The 24,142-nt window shown below is 51.6% G+C and overlaps 3 protein-coding genes across 4 annotated transcripts; 2 read left to right on the forward strand and 1 right to left on the reverse strand.

The window, feature by feature from the left end:
* The first annotated feature begins 4,291 nt into the window (after nucleotides 1-4,291).
* Nucleotides 4,292-8,076, forward strand: LOC307057070 (tubulin alpha-4A chain). The gene is made up of 4 exons (XM_079710069.1): nucleotides 4,292-4,330; nucleotides 6,103-6,325; nucleotides 6,637-6,785; nucleotides 7,032-8,076. Exons 1-4 carry the CDS (start codon nucleotides 4,328-4,330, stop codon nucleotides 8,001-8,003), a joined length of 1,347 nt encoding a protein of 448 aa, XP_079566195.1. The 5' UTR covers nucleotides 4,292-4,327; the 3' UTR covers nucleotides 8,004-8,076.
* Nucleotides 8,077-9,533: 1,457 nt separating this feature from the next.
* Nucleotides 9,534-12,444, reverse strand: STK16 (serine/threonine kinase 16; the record flags this gene model as incomplete). Its single annotated transcript, XM_079710667.1, has 7 exons — nucleotides 9,534-10,029; nucleotides 10,143-10,264; nucleotides 10,671-10,766; nucleotides 10,893-11,013; nucleotides 11,184-11,317; nucleotides 11,568-11,787; nucleotides 12,359-12,444. 7 exons carry the CDS (start codon nucleotides 12,442-12,444, stop codon nucleotides 9,891-9,893), a joined length of 918 nt encoding a protein of 305 aa, XP_079566793.1. The 3' UTR covers nucleotides 9,534-9,890.
* Nucleotides 12,445-14,632: 2,188 nt separating this feature from the next.
* GLB1L (galactosidase beta 1 like) lies at nucleotides 14,633-23,949 on the forward strand (the record flags this gene model as incomplete). 2 transcript variants are annotated; one of them, XM_079710355.1, is made up of 16 exons in its annotated part: nucleotides 14,633-14,701; nucleotides 14,883-15,049; nucleotides 15,277-15,427; nucleotides 15,917-15,977; nucleotides 20,016-20,110; nucleotides 20,209-20,383; nucleotides 20,472-20,530; nucleotides 20,634-20,755; nucleotides 20,864-20,904; nucleotides 21,102-21,220; nucleotides 21,586-21,660; nucleotides 21,780-21,869; nucleotides 22,000-22,113; nucleotides 22,402-22,533; nucleotides 23,231-23,446; nucleotides 23,611-23,949. In XM_079710355.1, 16 exons carry the CDS (start codon nucleotides 14,633-14,635, stop codon nucleotides 23,872-23,874), a joined length of 1,950 nt encoding a protein of 649 aa, XP_079566481.1. In that variant the 3' UTR covers nucleotides 23,875-23,949. The 2 variants fall into 2 exon arrangements, with proteins under 2 accessions (XP_079566481.1, XP_079566482.1); XM_079710356.1 differs by lacking the exons at nucleotides 20,016-20,110; nucleotides 20,209-20,383.
* Between the last annotated feature and the right edge of the window lie 193 nt (nucleotides 23,950-24,142).

Below are 24,142 nucleotides of genomic sequence, written 5' to 3' on the forward strand. Positions count from 1 at the left end.
AAAAATATATATGGTTACTCAGATGACCAAAATATATTTCTTATGTATTATTTGGTCTTTGTCCACTCCTCCTGGCTCACAGTTCCCAAAACCCTGAGAATTCCCTAAGTGTTGAGAGTGATCAAGGTGTCTTTTGTTATGTTAATGAGGTGACTTTTGGGCCCACCTAAGGAGGGAGGCTGCTTGCCAGTGGAGCCAACTGAGTGGTTAGAGGGTTAGAAATTTCAGTCCCACCACCCGCTTCTGACCTCCTGGGAGGGGCGGGCAGCTGGAGATTGAGTTCAATTACCAATAGTCAATGATTTAATCAGTCGTGCTTATGTAATGAAGCCTCCATCCAAACTCAAAAGGATGGGGTTTGGAGACCTTCCAGGATGGTGGACACATGGAGGTGCTGGGAGAGTGGCGCTCCTGGCGCTATGGAAGCTCATGCCCTTTCCCCGTACCTTGCCCTCTGCATCTCTTCCATCTGGCTGCTCCTGGCTTATATCCTTTTGTAATAAACCAGTGATCTAGTAGGTAGAATGTTTCTCTGAACTCTGTGAGCCTCTCTAGCAAATTAATTGAACCCAAGGAAGAAGTTATGGTAACCTCTAATTTACAGCCGGTCAGTCAGAAAGACAGGTAACAACCTGGACTTGTGATTGGTATCCTGAGTTGGAGGGGGCTGTTGGAACTTCCAATTTGTAGCTGGTGGGTCAGAAGCACAGGCAACAACCTGGGCTAGCGACTGGCATCTGAAGTGGGGAGTGGGTGACAGTCTTGTAGGACCAAACCCTTAATTGGGGAATCTGATGCAATCTCCAGGCAGAAAGTGGCAGAATTGAGTTGTATTCTTCTTCTTTTTTTTTTTTTTTGCGGTACGTGGGCCTCTCACTGTTGTGGCCTCTCCTGTTGAGGAGCACAGGCTCCAGACGCGCAGGCTCAGCGGCCATGGCTCACAGGCCCAGCCGCTCCGCGGCATGTGGGATCTTCCCGGACCGGGGCACAAACCCGCGTCCCCTGCATTGGCAGGCGGACTCTCAACCACTGCGCCACCAGGGAAGCCCTGAGTTGTATTCTTGAACACCCTGCTGGTGTCTGAGAATTGCTTGGTGGTGTGTGGGGAAGCCCCCTGCCCCGCACACTGGAATTGGAAACCTGTTTAGGGATAAACTAAAGGTGTTGGCATGGCTGTCTTCCTTCTAAAGACTCTAGAGGAGAATATGTTCCTTGCCTTTTCCATCTTCTGGAGGCTGCCCACATTCCTTACCATGGCCTCCTTTCATCTTGAAAGCCATCACTCTGACTTCCGCTTCTGACCTCTCCTTCCCTGACTCTGACTCTCCTGCCTCCCTGTTCCATTTATAAGGACCCTTGTGATTACATTGGGCCCACCCAGAAAATCCAGAATAATCTCCCGTCTCAAGACCTTTACCCTAATCACATCCACAGAGTCTTTTTCCATGTAAGGTAACATAGTCACAGATTCCAGGGATTAGGATGTGGACATCTTGGTGGGGAGCTATTCTGCCTATCACAATTGCTAAATGGGAATGCAGGCCTAGAATAGCCATATCTTCCAATTCTTTTCAAGATAAGCTAGAAATCTGGATTTTTACATGATCGTGCAGAAAAGAGTTAACATAGCAGAACTGAGACTTAGAAAGGCCTGCTCGCAAGGTTGGCCCTTGGCTGGCATCTGGGAACTTGGCTCTTAGAGTGCACCCAGTCAACAGCTAACTGATAAAGATGGTTCGTTGTGCCTAGATGGTGTGTGTAAACCATATGATTTATGCTGAACACCTGCTTTTCTTCTAAAGAGTCTGGAATTTTGGTAAGTGCAAGGCAGAGGTGCCTATGTGACCAGACCCCACTAAAAACCTTGGGTGCCGAGTCTCTAACGGGCTTTCTTGGGCAGAAACACTGCAGGGAAACGTCCCATTTTCATTTTGGAGGAAGAGTACACTGTGTGAGCCCTTATGGGAGGGAGAGGGCATAGATTCCTTCAGACTCTGCTTGTGTCTTTTCCCCTTATTATCCAGTTGTTATTGTTCCTACATCACTGTAATAAACCTTAGCTGTGAGTACAAGTTTATGCTGAGTCCTGTGAGTCTGTCTGGCAAGTCTCCTAACATCGGGGTGGTCTTTGGGGATGCCCCAAAGACAATTCCTGATTTTTTTCATATTATAAACGCTATGGGGGTTAACACTATGGGGGAATTTGGCCTCCAGGCTGCTAATTTGAAACTTCTGACTTCTTAGAGTTTTACCTTAATTTTAGTCCCATCTCTGTAGTGAAAAAATTCACCTCACACTTAGCAAATCTTTACCACATGCTAAGCACCATACTAGGAGCTACGGACACAAAAGTGAATAAGACACAATCCTTACCTTCAACAAGGTCGCTATCTAATAAGATGGACATGTACAAGAATAACTGCAGCATGATGTGCTACACACACTAAAATAAATGAATAAAATGCTCTAAGAGTCCAGACAACTGCATTCACGGTGCTTTGCTGTGTATGTACACATCCCTCAATTCATCTGGTCCTCACAATCTGAAGTTATTATCCCAGTTTTACAAAGAAAGAAGCTGAATCCGAAGGGCAAATAGGTTTTGGATTTTGCCTAAGATAGCGCAATCCTCTTAAAATATTCATTCTGCTGGGGTTGGGGTGCACAAGGAAAAAAGAGGGCCAGGGAAGGTCTGCAAGAGGCCGTGTGTTCTGTAATCACCAAGGATCCTTGCTCTGTAGAGACCATGACCCCATTTCCCAAAGCAGCCTCATTGTATGCCCTTGCCAGTTTTCTTTTTTATGAATGAGTCTTGTTCTCCCAACCATATGGTTAGTCTACTGGGAAAAGAGACCTTGTCATATTTCACTGTATACCTTTCCATGCCTTGCCTAAGTAAGGTGTCAATTAGCTATTTTGTTGGTAGAAAGTTGCCATTGCTAGTTATTTTATCCTGCTGTGTTGTTTTGTCAGGCAGCCCTGGCCCTAGGAAACACTATGATAGGAGAGGCAGGTGGATCCTTTCTAAGTGACTAGCCTGGGAGACAGGTTTCTTAATGACGTGCCAATAGGCACATAGGGCACTTCTGATGATTTCCCCAGTGAAGGGAGACAGCTAGAAAATGTAAGGCATGCAAGGGAAAGCAGAAGTAGATTGAAAAGCCCATTCTTGCAAGAAATGGAAATGAAACGTAAAAAGAAGGAATAGCTTCAGCTGAGACCTCCACCTGAGCTCTGAGGGCGTTGAGACGCAGGTCGCAGATCCTGCTTATGGCTTAGGGACAGAAGAGGGTGGGGAAGTCAAAATCAGCCATGATATCGGAATCTGCATTTTCTTTTTTGCTCTTTGGAGTCAACAAACGTTATGATATCTCACAACAATGCTTTCTGGGGATGGAATCATTGTCTCCTTTCACCGGTGAAAATGCCAAGGACTCAGTGAGGTTACGTCACTTGCCCAAGGTCACACAGGGCAGTCAAGATGCGAATCCAGGTACTGAGGGCTTCGGTCCAGAGCTCAGGCGGTTCTGGCGGCAGGAAAACGGGCAGGTGACGATGGCGAGGGCCGGCTAATTGTGACGGCGCTGATGACGGGGCCACTGACCGGCGGGTAGCCTGCGAGCCGCAGGAGATTCCGGGGGTCGGCCCTCGCAGACAGACTGTGGGGCTCGGCTCTGCGGAGCAGCCTAAGGGATCGGCAACCTGGGGCTCAGGCTGTGCAGCTCCTGGTCCTCGGCCGCCCACTGGCGTTGGCGAAGGCCAGCCATCCCGGCCGGGGACCAGCAGGCCGCTTGCGGCTGCAAGGGGTTCCTGGGGGACAGGCCAGAGCCAGGCAGTCGGCCGGAGCCTCCAGGGAGGCGGGTCGGGGAGGGCACCGGCGAAGGCTGGCTACAGCCACTTCGGAAAAACAGCCTCTACAGCACCCGGCCTAAGTCAAAACACCTGAGCCACAGGCGCCCCCATGACGCAGGTACAGGCGAGACTCGTCCTGGCACTGCGCCCTGCGTCCCAACAGCGGAGCTCAGGAGCTCTGAGTGTCGGCTCAAAACCCGGAGCGAAGGGTTAAAGCTCCGGTCGCTACTCCTAACCCACGCGGGACAGGTGAGGGACGGGGGCACGCCAGGGGGAGGGGACTCGCCTTGGCCCCACCCCTCCGGGCCGCCTATCTTTCGGGGGCGTGGCCTCTGGGCCGCCCAGCTCCTAGTGGGCGGTCGGAGCGCGTGGGCCCGCCCCCCGCGTATAAGAGCGGTGCGGCACTGCAGCTAGCGCAGTTCTCACTGAGACCCGTCACCCGGACTCTACGTGAGACCCACCGCCTGGACTCACCATGGTGAGTGCGGCCCCGCCGGCATCTCGCCCGTCCCTTAATTGCCCCTCTTCTTCGAGGAACCTCCCTCCCGGGGTGCTCGGAGCCCTCCATCCGAAGTTCCTGGTCTTGAGGAGTTGGCGGGGGGTGGGGGGTGGCGGGTGCATTTCCCCCACCCCACGCCGTCCCGGTGACTTTGGCTGAGCCACGTTGTCCACTTTCGGAGGCTGGGGAAGGGAGTGGAGTGGGGTGGGATTCTTCACGAGCAGAGAGGAGTCCTCCTGGAATCCCCTCCTGCTCCACCAAGCATTCTGTGCCCTAATTCTCCTGAGGGGAGTCACGCGGTCCCGTGCCCAGTCCTTTCCGCCGGCGAGGGAGACCCGCTCGGCTGCCCTCCGCCCCCAGCCTCCCCCTCACTTCCCGGTCCCCGGAACTGACCAAACACGTGCTTGGCGCAAGAAGGTGGAGGGGGTCAGATTACTTGGTGCAGCATCCCCCTTTCCTCCGACTGTGTGTGTATCCCTCCTACCCACAGTCCCCTGTGACTCAGCACCCCTCTTCTGATCCTGGAGAGGTGGCGAGAATGGGGTTCAGCCTAGTCAGGCGAGCCGGATTCTCTCCAACCGGAATCAGGGTGCACGGACGGGCAGAGACAGCTGGCGCTGAGCGAGAGTGCGGCCGGGGCCAGGTTGGGGGGAGGGGAAAGAGGTGTGTGTAGGGGGGTGGTATTTATAGCCCAGGGACCGGGACCGAAATCCAATCCTCGCTTTCCGCCGGGATGTAACTGGAAAGAATCTAGAAGGGGGGGCGAATGCAGGGCCAGGGTGCAGGATGGCGCTTGCCCTGCCCAGGGCAAGACGTTTACCTCTGGGGCCTCACCGCAGGTTCCGCTTCCTTTTCTGGGTATTTGGAAACCGTCACCCCGCCATTTCGGTGTCGAAAAGGGAGGCTGCGCCGGCCCTGCGTGGCACCACTTTGGCTCTTCAGAGGTTAATTTCACACGGGCAGGGATGAGCCTAGGGCAGCGAGTGCCCCAGTACCCACAACCCGTATGGCCTGCGCCTGCCGTCTTTTGCTCTCTGCAGTCTCGGTGAGGGCTCCGCAGTGGACGAAGGTGGTGAAGACACCCAGGGTGTGGGGGTGGAGGTGACGAGCGCAGCCAGACGGGCTTGAAAGGCGGTGGGGGGAGGGCATCCTGCTGGCCAGCGTGGTCAGTTGACGCCTGGCCGGAAGGCTGAGACACCTCTGCAGCCCGCAAGAATGAAAGGGCGAGAGGGTTATACGAAATTCTAGTTGTTCCATCCTCGGAGCAAAGAACTAGTCAAGCTGGGGACCTCTAGCTCTAAATTCATAGCTCTGGAAAACCTTCTATCCCTCCTCAGGCTCTTGAGAAGCTGATTTGTGGAGTAGGGATTGGGAACAGCTGAAAAATCGCTTGTCCTTGTCTCAGTTACCGCAGTGTCTTCCTGTCTCATATGCACTTGCCCTCTCCGTCCTCCCTGAGTGTCCTATGAATGTGGCAGGGTCATGTGGAGCCACAGCTCTTCCTTGACAAGGTCCCCATGGAGAAGTAGGCTGAGGGACTGGCCTGCCCTACTGGGTGCCTCCAGTTGGAAAGTCCTATGCAGGGGAGCCTGGGCAGGCTGCCAGCCTCTTTGACCTCTGCCCAGCCCCAAGCCTCCACTTTTGCCAACCGAGTGATCCTAACTGGTAGGTGATAGGGTGGAAGAGAGGCTCATGAGGTAAGGACTTATGTAGGTGGAGCTTATGCCATGTCCCCTCTCTTTATCCTTCAGCGTGAATGCATCTCAGTCCATGTGGGGCAGGCAGGTGTTCAGATGGGCAATGCCTGCTGGGAGCTCTACTGTCTGGAACATGGGATTCAGCCAGATGGGCAGATGCCCAGTGACAAGACCATTGGTGGAGGGGACGACTCCTTCACCACCTTCTTCTGTGAAACCGGCGCTGGAAAGCATGTGCCCCGGGCAGTTTTTGTGGATTTGGAGCCCACCGTAATCGGTGAGAGGAAGAGAGGGTGGAATTGACGGGATGGAAAGTGACTCTAAGCTTCTCTCTGGAGAGAGGGTGTGTAGACCTGGCTTTCCTGGCCCTAAAAACCCCTTGCCCTGCTGGAAGCTAAAGAAGGCAAGCTGATGGCAGGCTGGCCTGGGCAGCAGGTCTGGGTTTCCCTCACACACTGGTATCTCAGGCTGGCAGAAGGATGAGCTCTTCCATACATCTGACCACAGTTACCAGGCTGGGGGAGGGAGGTACGTGCTGAGCACAGCCTTGTGGTTTCTGTCCTAATGATGTGGTTTCTGCCCTTCCAGATGAGATCCGAAATGGCCCATACCGACAGCTCTTCCACCCCGAGCAGCTCATCACTGGGAAAGAGGATGCCGCTAACAACTACGCTCGTGGTCACTATACCATTGGCAAGGAAATCATTGACCCTGTACTGGACCGGATCCGCAAGCTGGTGAGAACTTGGGATGGAAGGAAGGGAGCATTTGAGAGGATGCTAATGGTCAGAAACATTTTTTCCCAGATCCATTTCATGGGGTCATCTCTAACTGTACATGTCCCAGAGCATGCTGCAGCTATGGGATACTCATTAGTCTTTGCCTTGACTCCTGAGAAATTTTAGGCTTTTGTGAAGCCAGAAGATAAGAGCTCCTCAGGCCCCTCCCCTGCCCACATTGCTCTTTACTTTCTTGCTTTTCAGTCTGATCAGTGCACAGGACTTCAGGGCTTCCTGGTGTTCCACAGCTTTGGAGGGGGCACTGGCTCTGGCTTCACCTCACTCCTGATGGAGCGGCTCTCTGTTGACTATGGCAAGAAATCCAAGCTGGAGTTCTCCATCTACCCAGCCCCGCAGGTGTCCACAGCCGTGGTGGAGCCCTATAACTCCATCCTGACCACCCACACCACCCTGGAGCACTCAGACTGTGCCTTCATGGTGGACAACGAAGCCATCTATGACATCTGCCGCCGCAACCTAGACATCGAGCGCCCGACTTACACCAACCTCAACCGCCTCATCAGCCAAATCGTCTCCTCCATCACGGCCTCCCTGCGCTTCGACGGGGCCCTCAACGTGGACCTGACAGAGTTCCAGACCAACCTGGTGCCCTACCCTCGCATCCACTTCCCCCTGGCCACCTATGCGCCAGTCATCTCTGCAGAGAAAGCCTACCACGAGCAGCTGTCGGTGGCAGAGATCACCAATGCCTGCTTCGAGCCTGCCAACCAGATGGTGAAGTGTGATCCCCGTCACGGCAAGTACATGGCCTGCTGCCTGCTGTACCGTGGAGACGTGGTGCCCAAGGATGTCAACGCCGCCATCGCTGCCATCAAGACCAAGCGCAGTATTCAGTTCGTGGACTGGTGCCCCACGGGCTTCAAGGTTGGCATCAACTACCAGCCCCCCACTGTGGTGCCTGGGGGTGATCTGGCCAAGGTGCAGCGTGCCGTGTGCATGCTGAGCAACACGACCGCCATCGCTGAGGCCTGGGCCCGCCTGGACCACAAGTTCGACCTGATGTATGCCAAGAGGGCGTTTGTGCACTGGTACGTGGGTGAGGGCATGGAGGAGGGTGAGTTCTCCGAGGCCCGGGAGGATATGGCTGCCCTGGAGAAGGATTACGAGGAGGTGGGCATCGACTCCTATGAGGACGAGGATGAGGGAGAAGAATAGAACGGCTGCCTGGAGTCCACTCACTATGTTTATTGCAAAATCCTTTCAAAATAAACAGTCTCCTTGCACGGTTTCTCGTCCCCTCTGTGAGTGATTAAGCTTCTGCTGCCTTCCCCTTTTGTGCTGCTGCCGCTTCTGCTGCTGCCCTCACTATGTGCTGCTCATGACTTTTTCCCTTCCATGGCTGAAAGTGAGACCTTCAGGCCAGGAAAGAAAGACCTTCCTTGCCAGGCCCAGGAAACATGACCCCGTGTATGATCCTAGAGGAGCCCAGGATAGGGGGGAGATGAGGACCAAATCTTGGACCTGTCTGTCCAGCCATGAGCTGTTAAAGGATCTGAGGCTTCACTTCCGTTCCAAGTAGGAGTTTAAGCCCAGCACTTTCCGTATTTGAGAGTTAGGCGGCTACCCTATTCTTCCCGCTGCTCTGCATTCACTGCCTCTGGAAGCAAGGCTTGGCCCAGGTACCTCTGTGCGTTATAAGGGCTTGGGAGTGGGGCTGAGCTGGCCCAGAGTTCCTGGGCATGGAGCCTAGTCATAAGCTTGGGGGATGGGAAGGAACAAGGGCGATCTCCTAGAGTTGTCTGTGTCACTGCACCTCCTAGCAGCTTTGCAAAGCTTACTGTTGGTCTTGATGCTTTGCTGGGGCCTAGGGTTGTGCCATTAAAAGTCAGGTCATTTCCCCTCTGTTTGTGCTTTCTTTCTGGCCTCAGCCTCTGTGCTAGCTGGTGGGAGGCTCCTGCCAGGGCCCTGGGGAAAACTTCAACTTTGCTAATAGGCACCCCAGGACCCACACTGACGTCAGCAGTTGGGGGTGGGCAGAGCGCGGGGAAGAAGCTTCAATCTCAGGAGGAGGAGATGCGAACCCTGCCCTTGCTTCCCCTCCCCGGTGATTCAGGAACACAGTGCCCTTCCCAGGGGAACATGTTTCAAGCCCAGCAAGGGCAGGGCCCCTGTTTTCTCAGTAGAGTAGGCAGGAAGTGGCAGCTGGATACTGCCACACCACACTGGCCTCATTAATCATTAACCATGTGTGAACGAGAACCATGTGGGAGAGATTCTGGGCCAAAATGGCTGCCACCTCCACTGCTCTTGCCCCCAGGCAGAGGCTGGAGACCAGTTATGTAGCTGTCCCAAAGACTCCTCGGGTGTCTCACCCAGAAGCCCTTGCCTGGAAAACCAGCTGGGCTGCTCTGACTAAGCTACCCAGCCCTCGGAATGAAGAAATGAAAGTATGAGTTGAGGGTGCTTCAGGCGGCCCTGGTCACAGTTCTTGGCATAGAAGCCAGCTCAAACCAGAGCATCTCGAAGTTTCTGAATAAGACAAGCTAGGAGAAGAATTGCCCACCACCAACCAGCCAGATCTAAGGTAGGCACACCTGCCTCCGTACGTGGAATGATGAAGTCACGCCATTCTTGACGCTAGGCCAGTTCCTCTTCTCTCCAGGCACTCCCTTGGAAATGGCAACCAAACTTTTGGCCCCCTGCATCTCTTCTCTCACTCCAGGCACAATGAAACTAAGATCACACCAAGCTACTTTCACTTTATTCTTCTATTCATACATTTTCCTGCTCCCAGGTTTGCAGGCAGATCATGAAGTAAGCTCAGCAGTCCTGCTCAGAGCCTTTACCACATTCTATCAGTTCCCTTTTCCCCGTTCCCCACCCTCACCCACCACTACCCAGTCAGGCCCCCAGTCCAGTTGTTGCTCTTGGGCGTAAGAGAGCAGAATGAGAGACAGAAGACTGAGCTGACTGTCCCCACCCCCCAGCTGCCCCCAACTACAAGAGAGCTGTCCTGGTTAGAAGGGAGGGAGATTCCACTAAGGGATGGGAGCTTCCTCCCAAGGCACAGGGGCCACCTTCTCAACATGGCCACTGGTTTGTTCAGATTTGGGTAGTGTGCTGGCTCTGAGCTGGGGGCTGAAGTGCCTCCAACTGACTCAGGAGGAAAGGAATATGAGGGCGCTGCTGGGGGTCCACAGTCATCATTAAGGTCAGCAGCTGCCGCAAGGCTGAAGAGTGCCTGTAGAAGGAGGAGGGCAGGGTGATGAGGGCAGCCATCCCCTGTGCCACGGCTCCAGCCCCGCCAATGGCTGGGAGGAGTCTGAACTGCTTGCTGCCCCCTTCACTGCTTACCTGGGGCTCTGCGGGATGCTTAGTTGGTTCTGCACAGCAAGGGCCACACTGTCACCCTTCTGGAACACCATGTCATAAGGGCCTTCCCCAAACATCATGGCATAAAGCACACAGCCTAGGGACTAAGCATAACTTGGTTATTCCTTGGAAGGGGACCAGTGGAGGTGATACCGCTCCCCTTAATTCTGTAGTGAAAGGAAACTACAATATGTGGACTTCAGTCACCTGACACCACCAGGGCCCAGAGAAACTGCGAGTTAGCTGGAGGCCTCTGCACCCTGTGCTTAGCCACTTCCTTCAGCCCTGACAGTTAGCTGTACTCACCCTGTTCAAAGGGCGGGATTATACCACTTCCTGAGCAACTGAGTACAGTGTCAGTGACAGTTTCCAGGAAGAAAGTCGAGGGGGGATGAGGACATATGTGGTTCCCGGGGCCCCATGTGCTAGAAACCACAGACCTGTTCTACTCCACAGCAGGTACAGAGCAGCACTCCTCCCCCGCCAGGTTCCCACCCACATGCTCCTCACCCAGACATCAGTCCGCTCATCGATGACACAGTGGCTCTGCACGGAAAAGAGCTCCGGGGCCCGGTAGGAGATGGTGCACCGCTGGGCTGCCCAGTCCTGGAACAGTGGCCCCAGAGCTCAAAAGTGGGGCGCAGGTCATGGTCATGTGACCAAATTGGGGCACGCACCAGAAGGGGTTGAGGATGGGGAACAAGTGGGCAAAGGGGACCTGGAGACTCTTACCTGGAGGGTCAGAGCCTGGCGGGAGCCCTCCACGTGGATGCATGCTTGACTCATGGAACCCAAGTCCATTAAAACTGGCTGCCCCTCATCTCCAAGCAAGATATTGGTGGGTTTCAGGTCCCTGCAGGAGAGTGGAAATGAACCATGAGCGTCCTTGGACAGGAAGGCTGGAATCCTAGCGGGGGGCAAAAGAATCATGGGAGCTGTTCTTTGGGAGAGCAGAGACCTCTCATTTCTCTTGATGAGGCTCTTCCTTTCTGCCCAGCAGGTACACAGGAGCCTCCCACTGACCTGTGGGCATAACCCTTGGCATGAATAGCCTCAAGGCCTCTGCAGATACTCAGCAGCAGCCGAAGGATTTGCTCTTCAGTCAGGAAGTTGCCTTTGTCCTTCAGCTGTTCTATCTCGTCCCATAGCGTACCTCTCTGCAAAACAAGTTTCCCCACAGTTGATGTTTTTTTAGCCTCCGCTCCTTGAGCCTGAGTCCTTCCCTATGGCAAAGCCTATCAACCATTTCACCACACACCCCACAGCCCCATCTGGGTTCCTGAAACCCCAAATCTGAAGTAGTCAAACCAGAACATGGTCTCTGCTTCCCAACGTGCTTGACTGCTCACACAGCCCTTGGCAGGTGGCTCTGTTGCAACCCCCTCCATAGCCAGGAGACTTTCTGACCTTGAAGAAGGGAAGCAGCAGCCAGGCCTCATGTTTGGTGCCTCGCTCCCTCAGACAATAAGCCACAAGGCGAAGGATGTTGGGGTGATGGAAGAGGCGATGCATGTCTGCTTCTCGTTGCGCCTCTTCCCGGTCCTGCTGCTCATGACACAGGATTCGCTTCAGGGCGTAGAACTGTCCATCATGTAACCCCTCCACTAGGTCCACATAGCTGAACCCACTGTGGGCCAAAGGGGTCAGTGAAGGACCATGGTCATCTCCCACACTGCTTGCACCCAGAGGAATTCCCTGGGGAGAAGGGTGGGGCGGGGTGGTGTATTTCCCATTTAGTAGCAACCCTCCCAAGGCGTGACTCTAAAAAGAAGTCTGAAGATTATTACACTTTGAGCTCAAGACCTGGGACAGTCACACTTTAGGTGCTATGATCTTAATGCAGGGCTCTGCACATGACAGATGCTCAATAAATATTAAATAAATAATAGTCAACATTTATCAAGTGCTATGAACCAGGCCGTAGGGGAGACATTTGATACGCAGTATCTGGTTTAGTCCTCACAGCCCTGCAAGTAAAGCATAATTAGCTCCAAAAGGCAGATGAAACTATGGCTTATCAAGGCCATACATGGTGAATCTAGGAAGCCTGGCTCCACAGTCCACTTTCTTGACCACCACGTAGCTGGGCTCTGAATCAGAGGCTAGGCATAAAACTTTTGTGCCCCTATCATGTGCAGACTGCTGTCCTTCAAACACCATAACCCTAGGGACTAGTTAAATGATTTCCAAACACTCACCCCTCCCCCAGTTTCTGGATGAAGAGGTAGCGCTTATTGTCAATGATGACAGTTCCCCGAGAGCAGACACAAAGCGCGTGGCCCATAGTGTCTCAGTCATCCTCCTCAAGGACGGTCTGGGGCTGCCAAAGGGTTCGTCCAGGTTGAGGGTCTCTTTCAGGCAAGTCGCTGGGGGTCCAGCGGATCATGCTGGAAGGAAAAGAACGGCAGGGTCGCTGGCCGGGCACAATCCAGAAGACCCCTAAAGTGGCAACGTGGAGCGCTCAGGGCCAGATCTCGGAACCTAGAGAAAACGGGCCCTGGCAACGCCGGCTCCAAGAAGGCTGGGGTCAGGTGCCTAAAAGCCTCAGGCCCCGCGGCGACTCCCAGGCCACTTCCTCCAACCCCGGCCCACCTTTAGACGGCTCCCACTCCCACGCCCGTTGGGCCGCAAAGGCAGGTCATGGGGGGGGGGGGTTCCGGGGGGGAGGTGCGAGGCCCGGACCCACCACTTGCAGAGCCCACCCCAGTATCGGCGCGCAGAGCCCAGGGTCGGCCAGCCTGAATTCCCCACTCACCCGGCTTCGGCTGGAGGTAAGCGCCAGGGACCGGAAACAGCGGTTACGTCATCAGCACGCGCCTGTGTAACGACCCGTAGTATCCTAGCAACCTCTGGGCACCCAGAAGATGTGGGGGCGTGGAGCTGAGAGGCCCGGTGCCGGCTAGGCCTGGGGGAGGACGGGTCCCAGGACCCGAGTGAGGGTTCCACACCTGGCCTTCAGTAGGGATCAAGACGCAGGCACCTACGCCAAAAGGGAACAAAGCCGGGCTCGGCCCGAGGCCCCCCAGGACCTCCATCTCCCAATGCCAGAGGTAGGAGGCGTCATACCTCCCGCGCACTGGGTAGCCAGCTGCGGTCCAGCCCGAGGTGGATGCTGAGAGGGGCGGGTGCTGGCGGCCTGGACCCCTGGAGCTCTGATGAGTACAACCTTGAGGGCTCTGGCCTTTATCCCATTACCGTAGTCTCAGTAGTTAAGAGCTCAGGCTCTTGAACCAGACTAGGGTCTGAATCCTGTCTTAATAGCCTATTAGCTGTGTGACCTGGACAAGTTACTTAACCTCTGGGAGGCTCACTTTCCCTCACTGTAAAATAGGTATAATAGTACCTAAGGTTAAGTGCATGAACTGTGAGGCCAGACTGCCTTGTTTAAATCCCAGCTCTACTAAACTAGTTGTGTGACATTGAACAGGCTACTTAATATTTGTATCTTTCAATCTCCTCATCAGCAAAATGGAAATGATAATCATCTGCCTCATAGAGTTGTTTGAAGATTAAATGAGAGGTAAAGTGCTTAGCACAGTATTTGACACATAGCCCTCAGCAGTGTCAATAAGCAGAAATTAATAATAATATTATCCTGGACCTCACATCCCAGGCTTGGGACTGTGAAGGCAGGTGTAATGGAAATTCACAAATTACCAAGCCTTGGAACCAAGCAGTTGTCCTTGACGTCTCTTGCCTAAGCAGGCAGGGATAAATTGGAAAGGGGTGCACATCCAAAGAAAATAGCATGGCCTAGATGGTCTCTTTTGTTGAAGCAGCAAAGGGCTCTCCAGGAAAAAGATCCCCCTTGTAATCTGGTCCCCCCCCACCCCTTTCCTCTGGTTTCCCTTGGTTCTGAACCTGTTTCTGACATTCATCTAGATTTAACCTGCTATGTGCCGGGCCCTGAGATAGAAGCAGAGGGTTCAGGATGGGTAAGACTCCCCCCACCCTCAGGGGGCTCAGTGTAGTAGAGCATTGCTTCTCAATCTTTATTTATTTGGCTGCACTGGTCTTAGTTGCGGCATGTGGGCTCTTAGTTGTGGCATGTGGGCTCTTAGTTGTGGCATGCGGGATCTAGTGCATTGGGAGCACAAAGTCTTACCCACTGGACCACCAGGGAAATCCCTGCTTCTCAATCTTGAGTTTGCTTAGGAGCGCCTGGAAAACTTGTCAAAATACAAAATCTGATTCTATAGGTTTGAGGTAGGATCTGAGACTCTGCATTTCTCACAAGCTCCCAGGTGATGTTGGTGAAGCTGGCTCATGAACTGCACTTTGAGTAGCAAGATGTAGAGGATTTTACAAACTAGTAGAATAGCGGGTAGCTGCAGGCTGTAGACAAAGTCCAGACTAATTCGCCTGGCAACTTGAGGTGGTCTCCGCCCACTTGCTCGCTGAGGTTCCCTCCCAGGAATCCGCCACGTGACCGTCGGACCACCGTCTCTGACTAGAAGAGCCCCGAAAGCGCCATGGCTCCCAAGACGCTGCTCTGCCTTCCCTCCCTGCTGCTGCCACTCCTGATGCTGCTGCTGCCCCAGGTAGGATGAGAGTATCGAACCACCCGGCTGGGTGCGGGGAGACAGGATCAGATCTGGCGGAGGAGAGAACGAAAGTGAAAACAACAGAATACTGGGAAGGGCTAGTTCCATCTCCTCTGCTCTTGGCAGACGCTGACCCCCGACTCCAGACCGCTGCTGAGCACCGTCTCTCCCCTTGCAGGCAGACACTCGGTCGTTTGTAGTGGATCGGGATCATGACAGATTCCTCCTGGACGGGGCCCCGTTCCGCTACGTGTCTGGCAGCCTGCACTACTTTCGGGTACCACGGGTGCTTTGGGCAGACCGGCTTTTCAAGATGCGAATGAGTGGCCTCAACGCCGTACAGTTGTAAGAAGTGCTCCCGGGAGCCATGGAAGGGTGGGATTTACTCTTCCTACCACCCCCTTAAGAAGGGGATCAGGACAGGAAGACTGGCTGCGTATGAGAGGGGGTGGGAAAGGGTGGGCCAGGACCTCCTTCCAACAGCTTCCTGGAGATTCCCTGCAAGGCCTGAGCCCATAGGCCTCCCCAGCATCTCCCTGCCTTGGGCCCTTGTTAACCTCTTTCTTTCTCAGTTATGTGCCCTGGAACTACCACGAGCCAGAGCCTGGGGTCTATAACTTTAATGCCAGCCGTGACCTCTTTGCATTTCTGAAAGAGACAACTTTAGCGAACCTGTTGGTCATACTGAGACCAGGACCTTACATCTGTGCAGAGTGGGAGATGGTGAGTCAGTTGGAGAATGGATAGAAGCAAAGCCTCCCAAGTGCGGTTCCCAGGCTACTCGCATCTGCCCCCACTCTGGGGTCACTTCCATCACTATAGTCAACTTCCTCCCTTCTTACCTCCCGTACTCGACTCCCAGACAACAAAGCCCAGTCACTTTTTTTTTTTTGGCTGCGTTGGGGCTTTGTTGCTGCATGGGCTTTCTCTAGTTGCAGTGAGCAGGGCTGCTTTTCTTTGTGGTGTGCGGGCTTCTCATTGCAATGGCTTCTCTTTGTTGTGGAGCACAGGCTCTAGGAGCGCAGGCTTCAGTGGTTGTGGCATGCGGGTTCAGTAGTTGTGGCACACGGGCTTAGTTGCTCTGCAGCATGTGGGATCTTCAAGGACCAGGGCTCGAACCCATGTCACCTGCATTGGCAGGTGGATTCTTAACCACTGCGCCACCAGGGAAGTCCCTCACTCACTTCTCTGTTGTCTTTATGTTTGTCTCAGGGAGGTCTCCCAGCCTGGTTGCTTCGAAAACCTAAAATTCATCTGAGAACCTCAGATCCAGGTGAGTTGAGAAAAAAAGACTTGACACAGAAAAAAGCAAAGGACAACAACAAAATGGGTCATTTGAGTGCCCAAAACAGAGATCATTCATTCAAATATTTACTGTTTTCATCATGCCCAGCAGAATGCTAGGAACTGGGGGACCAGACAGACCCAGTCTGGAAGAAACATTAATTTAAAAAACCCCCAAACTTATAAGATTATTTAAAAATACTACACAAGAAAATAGATAAGGAGTTGAGATAGTGAATAACAGGGCCTCTTTTAGGTAGGAAGGCCAGAAAAGGCTTTCCTGAGAAGATGACATTTCAGTTACTCTAGGGAAGGGAAAACACCGGTCATATGAAGAGTGAGGTGAGAACGACCAGGTAGAGGGAATGATGTATTTTTTTTTAAATTAATTAATTCATTTATTTTTGGCCACGCCTCAGGGCTTATAGGATCTTCGTTCCCAGACCAGGGATTGAATGGGCCCTCGGCAGTGAAAGTGCGAAGTCCTAACCACTAGACCTCCAGGGAGTTCCTGGATATGGTATCTTTTAAGGCCCAGAGATAGGAAAGAACATGGTATGGCTGAGGCCAGCATGGCTGGAGCACAGTGGGTAAGGGAGAGTAGTATGACAAGAAATTGTAGATAGATAGGGACTGTTAATGTGGGATCTTACAGGCCACTGTAAGCGGTTTGCATTTTATTTTATTTTATTTTATTTTATTTTTCCTTGTGGTACACAGGCCTCTCACTGCTGTGGCCTCTCCCGTCGCGGAGCACAGGCTCCGGACGCGCAGGCCCAGCGGCCATGGCTTACGGGCCCAGCCGCTCCGCGGCATGTGGGATCTTCCCGGCCCGGGGCACGAACCTGCGTCCCCTGCATGGGCAGGCAGACTCTCAACCACTGCGCCACCAAGGAAGTCCCCGGTTTGCATTTTATTATAAGCACAGTAGAAAGTCATTGAAAGAGTTTCACCAGAATTATCTGATTTGTTTTTAGATTACGTTAGCCTGGATGTGGAAAATGGATTGAGGGGCGCAAGGGTAGAGGTGGAGAAACTTAACTGGGAGACTATGATTGTAGCTGAGGAGAGAGATGATGGCTCCTGGACTGTGATAGTGGTGGAAATAGAAAGAAGAGAGCAGAACTGAGCTAAAGGTTGGAGATAAAAGTCACCAGGACTCTATTGACAGATTTTGATGAGATTGACAGATTTTGATGGGGGTGGTGGGGGCAGTGTGGATAGGATGAGGAAAGAAAGGAATCAAGTTTCTGGCCAGTCAAGATGGTGGTGCCATTTATTGACTTAGGGAAGATAGAGAAGACAAGGGGTGGCAAAAGAACAACTTTTGGGGCAGAAACAATGGTTCTGTTCTGGTCATGTTAAATTTTTATCACTCAAGGGAGGATGTTAAGTAAGCAATAGGATATGTGAATGTGGAGCTTAGAAGGAGGTCTGAGCGAGAGGTGTAAATTTGGGAGTCATCGGTGTAAAGATGGCATTTAAATCCATGCGTACTGAGACATCACCTAGGGAAAGAGCATGAGAAAGAAAAGATGAGATGCCCAATATTTCAAGGTGTTTGGATTTCATTTCAGGTGCAAGTAGGAAGTCATCAGAGTAGGGAATAATTCTATCTGCTTTACGCCTTTTAAAAAGTTTACTGTTTTAAAAAGGTCAAAATTCCTTATATCTGCTGGGGACTCTCCAGGTGCTGTTTCACTTCTTAGGGTGCTGGAGAGCTTTATGCCACTTACAGCATTTCCGAAACTCAATTGACTATGAAATACATTTAAAATGATGAAGTATTGATGGAAAAACAACATGCAGTCTGTTTTTCTCAAGAAAACAAGTGACCTCTTCATTGCTGAATCCATGGTGATGTCGCAGATCTTATCCCCCTTGACCAGTCAGCAGCATTCAGCCCAGTTGATCACTTTGTCCTTTGAAATACTCTTCTGTTTCCATGATACCACACTTATTTGGTCCCTGCCCCTCCCCCTACAATCTTTCCGACCGCTCCTTCTCACTCTCTTACTGATCCTTCTCCATTTCCCTTTCCACTAAATGCTGGGGTGTGTCAGGGCTCAGTCCTTGGACACTTCTCTTTTCCATATATATTTACTCCCTTTATGATCTCATTCATTTGCATGGCTTTAAATTCCATCTGATAGCTAATGATTCTGAAATATGTATCTCCAGTCAGGACCTTCCCTTGGCTTCCAAAACCATATATCCAACTGCCTACTTGACTTCTGCATTTGGAGGTCTAAAAGGCATACTGATACAGCTAAGTTCCTTCCAAACCAGCTATTCATACACTCTCCCTGTCTCAGTTAATGGCAAGTCCATTTTCCAATTGATCGGGCTAAACACTGTGGTGGAATTTTTCACACCTTTCTCTCAGGCCCCTCATTCAGTCCGTCAGGAAATCCTGTCAGCTTCACCCTCAAAATATATTGAATTCAATTACTTTTCATCACCCCCATTGCCACCACCCTGGTCCAAACCACCTCTCTCAGCTGGATTACTTTAATACCTTCCTAACTGGTTTCCCTTCTTTGCCCCTCCCCCATGTAGTCTATTCTTAATTCAGCAGTCAGTGTGATCCTCTTAAACTATAAGTTTAAATATATATTTTAGATCATGTCATTTCTCTGTCTAAACCTCTCCAATAGGTTCTCAACTCATACAGAATACGAACCATGGATTCCTTAAAATGGTCTATTAGGTCCTACCTAATTGGCCCAGTCACCTCCCTGACATCCACTCTTCTCCCCATTGTTCATGCTGGCTTCTCTGCTGTTCCTGTCTTGAGGCCTTTGCACGTGGTACTGCCTCTATCTTCCTGCAGAATGACCTCGCTGACGCCTTCCCTGGGCCACCCTCTAAAATTTAAACTCCCTTCGCCCCACCATTTTATATCCTCCTTCCCTGCTTAATTGTTTCTCCTTGGCATTAACACACTACATATTTTACCTGATTATTTAATTCACTGCCTCCCTCACTGGAAAGGAAATTCCACAAGGACAGAGATCTTTGTCCATTTTGTTCCATTCTGTATCCCTAACACCTAGAACACTGCCACTGCTTAGTGCATAGTGAGCACCCATAAATACCTGTTGAATGAGAGTTAATGTATGCTTGGATTAAAGGAGGCAAAACAACCTGGGCCTCCTTTATACAGAACACAAAATGTAAAGGAATTAAATGTTTTAAGAATATAAAAATACCCTCTAAAATATCTTTTGTTGACTCCACCTTTGAGAGTCCGCTATCTGCTAAGCACTGTCCTCAATGACAGGGATGCAGCAAATGAACTTGACAGACAAGGTTCCTGCTCACTAGTGGGGGAGACCAACAGGAAACAATTACAGAAATAAATGCTTAATTATAATTTGTTAAGCACTCGAAAGGGAAGTATGAGGTGATGTGAGAGTGTGTAACAGGGGGATCTACCCTCATCTAGGATATCAGAGGTTTCCCTGGGGAAGTGAAATTTAAGACCTGAAGCCTGAGTTGGAGTTGCTTAGGTAAGGAGGCAGAGGTCATGCATGCGTCTTCTGAGGGTGAGTCAACAGAAATCACCAATAGGAGTTGAGAATTTAAGGCATGATACCTAATGTAATGATCTTTCATTTGATGACTTAAATCTCCTGGACTGTCAGTTACATCAGGGTGCAGGTCAGATATTCTACACTTTTGTAAACTCCCATGCTACTTCATAGCAATCTCAAGTATATATGATTACATAATAACAGCTCCACTTGATGTGTTTTAACATTTTTCTTACATTTAAAAAATGAAGTTACAAGAAATACTGCTTTGTTTCCTATGCTCAAATTTCATTGCCGTGCAACTATACAAGTGCTTAGAGTTCAGAGGTTCTCCTGACAAGTCACTGCTTCCCAGACACAGCTGTGGACAAGTGGGATGCAAAGTGCAGCCCAGAGTTCAGGCAGCACTGAAGCTGCTAGCACTGATGCTAGGGGTGGGGGCTGCAGAGGTGGTGGTGCCCTGATGAGCAGATCACTGCCCCTTCCTTTAGACTTCCTTGCCGCAGTGGACTCCTGGTTCAAGGTCTTGCTGCCCAAGATACATCCATGGCTCTACCACAATGGGGGCAACATCATTAGCATTCAGGTACAAGTGGAAAGTTGACTGGGCTAGGGGAAGGAGGTGCCGGTGTCCTTAATTTCTCCACCTCATAGCTGACCTCCACTTTGCCTTTCCCCTGGCAGGTGGAGAATGAATACGGTAGCTACAGGGCCTGCGACGTGAGCTACATGAGACACCTGGCTGGGCTCTTCCGTGCACTGCTTGGAGACAAGATCCTGCTCTTCACCACAGATGGCCCTGAAGCCCTCAAATGTGGCTCCCTCCAGGGACTCTATACCACTGTAGATTTTGGCCCAGGTCTCCTGAGCAAGGGTTCGGAGTGAAGTCTGGGGAAGGGGCACCTGTTCCATGTTGCTTATCTTTCACCTTTGCCTCCTCTTTGCAGCTGACAACATGACCAAAATCTTTGCCCTGCTTCGGAAGTATGAGCCCCGCGGGCCACTGGTGAGGAGCCTGAGGGGAGGGCGATCAAAGCAGGTGTCAGCGTGGGAAATGGGTTGAGCTCGGTTCCCATCTGGCTCACAGCTCCTTTCGCTTCACGCTGTAGGTGAACTCTGAGTACTACACAGGCTGGCTGGATTACTGGGGCCAGAATCACTCCACACGCTCCGTACCAGCTGTAACCAAAGGACTAGAGAACATGCTAAAGTTGGGAGCCAGTGTGAACATGTAACTGGAGACACCGGGGCCAGCATGACTCTGTAACTGGGTGCTGGGATGAAGGTTAAGATTCAGTGGGTCAGCTTTTACCTTTTCCCCTGCTCTCCCCCACTTTAGGTACATGTTCCACGGAGGTACCAACTTTGGATACTGGAATGGTGAGTCCAGATGGTCCCTGGGGTGGCAGCAGGGAGGCAGCAAGGAATTAGAATCTGTGGGCTGCACGGATTAGGACTCTAGAAGCTGGATATGGCCACTGCTGCCCCTGCTGATAGCAAAATTCTCTGCATGCATTTCTTTGCTTAGTGCCTATCAACTGAAAGATATATTGAATTAATTACATTGGTTTGACCAGGTGCTGATGAGAAGGGACGCTTTCTTCCAATTACTACCAGCTACGACTACGATGCACCCATATCTGAAGCAGGGGACCCCACACCTAAGCTTTTTGCTATTCGAAATGTCATCAGCAAGGTGCCCCACCACTTCATTAAGCACCAAAGGCTTTTATTAATTTGGGGGGAGGGAGTACCCAAATGGTTTGTAAAGGGATCCCATAAATCAGTGGTTGTTGTCTGGGCCAGAGAGCCCTCTGAGCACCCTATGGCAGCATTTCTCACCCACCCAAATGGGATTCCCTGGGGAGATACACACACACACACACACACACACACACACACACACACACACACACACACACACACACGTGTAAAATTACAGAATCTTCATGACCCCTGAAGCCCTTCCCTGGACCCCCAGTTAAGAACCCTGCACTAGGGTCTTGGAATAGGGGTTCTTTGTGTGGTTTTCCTATGGCTCCTGAGAGAATGTGGGCTCAGTTCCAGAAAGTTCCCTTGGGACCTTTACCTCCCCCCAGCCCCAAGATGATGCTTGGACCTTTGAGCCTACACCTGGTAAGCTTCTCTCCATTACTCTCTAATTCTACCCCTTTATTCTCTAAATAGCCCAGCTTGTCCTACCCTCTATTCTGAAAGTTCCCTCATATTCTGATACTTTCCCCTTACTCTAACAGGATGGGAATTTGCTGGCTTTCCTAGACTTCCTATGCCCCCAAGGGCCCATCCATTCAATCGTGCCAATGACCTTTGAGGCTGTCAACCAGGTAAAGCATAATCCCCCATCTGGTGGGTATGGCAACAGCTATACCAAGGGTTCCCTCAGCTATGCATCTTCCCTACAGTATCCTTTCTTCTCTCTCAGCACAGCTTATAAACTTATTCTTACACACCCAGGACCATGGGTATATGTTGTACCGGACCTATCTGACCCATACTGTTTCTGAGCCAACACAATTCTGGGTGCCAAACAACGGAGTCCATGACCGTGCCTACGTGATGGTGGATGGGGTGAGAACCTAATACCAGGCTATCTCTGAGCCCATTTCCTCTCCTCCCCAGCACACTTTAGTCTTAAGTTTCCCATATCTACCTTTTCCCACTGCCTGCTCACATTTGAGGGGATAAGCTGGGATGAGGAAGAGTTTGACTAAGGATAAGGTTCCATTATGAATGGATAAGTGACAGAAGGGCTACATTCTCTTTGCCCTCTAAATCAGTGTCCTAATGTGGCTTCCTGTGTGGTGGCCACAGGCTAGATGCTGAGCTCCTCCCTTTCACAGATACTCTTATCCACAGGTGTTTCAGGGTGTTTTGGAACGAAACATGAAACACAACCTATTTTTGACGGGGAAAAAGGGGGCCAAACTGGATGTCTTGCTGGAGAACATGGGGAGGCTCAGTTTCGGGTCTAACAGCAGTGACTTCAAGGTGAGGTAGCTATGCCCACTCCCTTGCCCCCATACTTTTCTTTTTTCATTTTTTAAATTATTTATTGATTTATTTGGCCGCGCCAGGCCTTACGTGCTGCATGTGGGATCTTTGTTGCGGCACGCGGGATCTTTTTTAGCTGCAGCATGCAGAATCTTTAATTGTGGCATGCGGGATTTAGTTCCCTGACCAGGGATTGAACCCAGGCCTCCTGCATTGGGAGCGCACAGTCTTAACCACTGGACCACCAGGGAATTCCCACCCCCCAATATTCTTATTGACCGAACTCCCTTGGAAAGATAGGGGCCTAATGGAAGATAAACAAGAGCTATGTCCTGGGCTTCCCTGGTGGCGCAGTGGTTGAGAGTCTGCCTGCCAATGCAGGGGACACGGGTTCGTGCCCCGGTCCGGGAAGATCCCACATGCCACGGAGCGGCTGGGCCCATGAGCCATGGCTGCTGAGCCTGCACATCCAGAGCCTGTGCTCCGCAACAGGAGAGACCGCAACGGTGAGAGGCCCGCGTACCGCCAAAAAAAAAAAAAAAAAAAAAAAAAGCTATGTCCTTAGGGCTTAGACAGCAAAGTAGCAGCTTGTGGGGATCTGGACATGACCACTAGCTGCATCCCAGGGCTTGAGTAGGGATAGTTTGGCCTTAGAACTTAGAGAATGATGAACTTTCATTTGCCTTCTTTACAGGGCCTATTGGAGCCACCAATTCTGGGGCAAACGGTCCTTACCCAGTGGCTGATGTTCCCTCTGAAAGTTGATAATCTTGTAAAGTGGTGGTTTCCCAACCAGTTGCTGAAAAGCTCACATCCTCAAACTCCCTCTGGCCCCACCTTCTACTCTACAACCTTCCCAGTTTTAGACTCAGGCGGGGACACATTTCTCTTTCTACCTGGATGGACCAAGGTATTGCTGACGGGGAGGGTGGGGCTGGGGAGGAGGGTGGTAAGAGAGGAAAATCATGGAAGGAGGAAGAGCAGAAATTATTCCTCTGATTAGAAACCCCAAAGGGGATAATGCTACCCGTTTGAGAGCTGATCCTTTATATTCCTCTCCTTCCTCCTCCCCAGGGCCAAGTCTGGATCAATGGGTTTAACCTGGGCCGCTACTGGACAAAGAGGGGGCCACAACAGACCCTCTACGTGCCAAGACCCCTGCTGTTTCCTAGGGGAGCCCTCAACAAAATCACGTTGCTGGAGCTAGAAAACGTGCCTCTTCAGCCCCAAATCCAATTCCTGGATAGGCCTATCCTCAATAGCACTATGCATAAGACATACATCTATTCCCTCTCAGCTGAAAGTGCCTCTGAACCAATGGAGTTAAGTGGGCACTGAAAGAAAGGTAACCCTTGGACCTGGGACATGGAGTGGGCAGGATCCCTTGGTGCTAGCCATGGTGACCATAAGGAAACAAAGGCCACAGGTCTGAATGTAAGTACAAGTGGTTTCCTTGCCAAACTTTATTGTGATTAAAATTCCAGAGACAGTACCAGCTCCACACACCTCTATGGCCCTGTCTTTGCCCTGGTTCCTGAACGTCCCTCACCCCAATCTTCCAAATACTCTCTGGTTTCATGGAGAAGAAGAAACCTAGGGCCAGTGT

The sequence above is a fragment of the Hyperoodon ampullatus genome (assembly GCF_949752795.1).
Source record: "Hyperoodon ampullatus genome assembly, chromosome: 8".
Lineage (NCBI taxonomy): Eukaryota > Metazoa > Chordata > Mammalia > Artiodactyla > Ziphiidae > Hyperoodon > Hyperoodon ampullatus.

Coding starts and splice junctions, on each gene's coding strand:
- LOC307057070 (XM_079710069.1), top strand. Junction 6,326..6,636: donor TTTGGAGCCCACCGTAATCG/GTGAGAGGAAGA, acceptor CTGCCCTTCCAG/ATGAGATCCGAAATGGCCCA. Junction 6,786..7,031: donor TGGACCGGATCCGCAAGCTG/GTGAGAACTTGG, acceptor CTTGCTTTTCAG/TCTGATCAGTGCACAGGACT.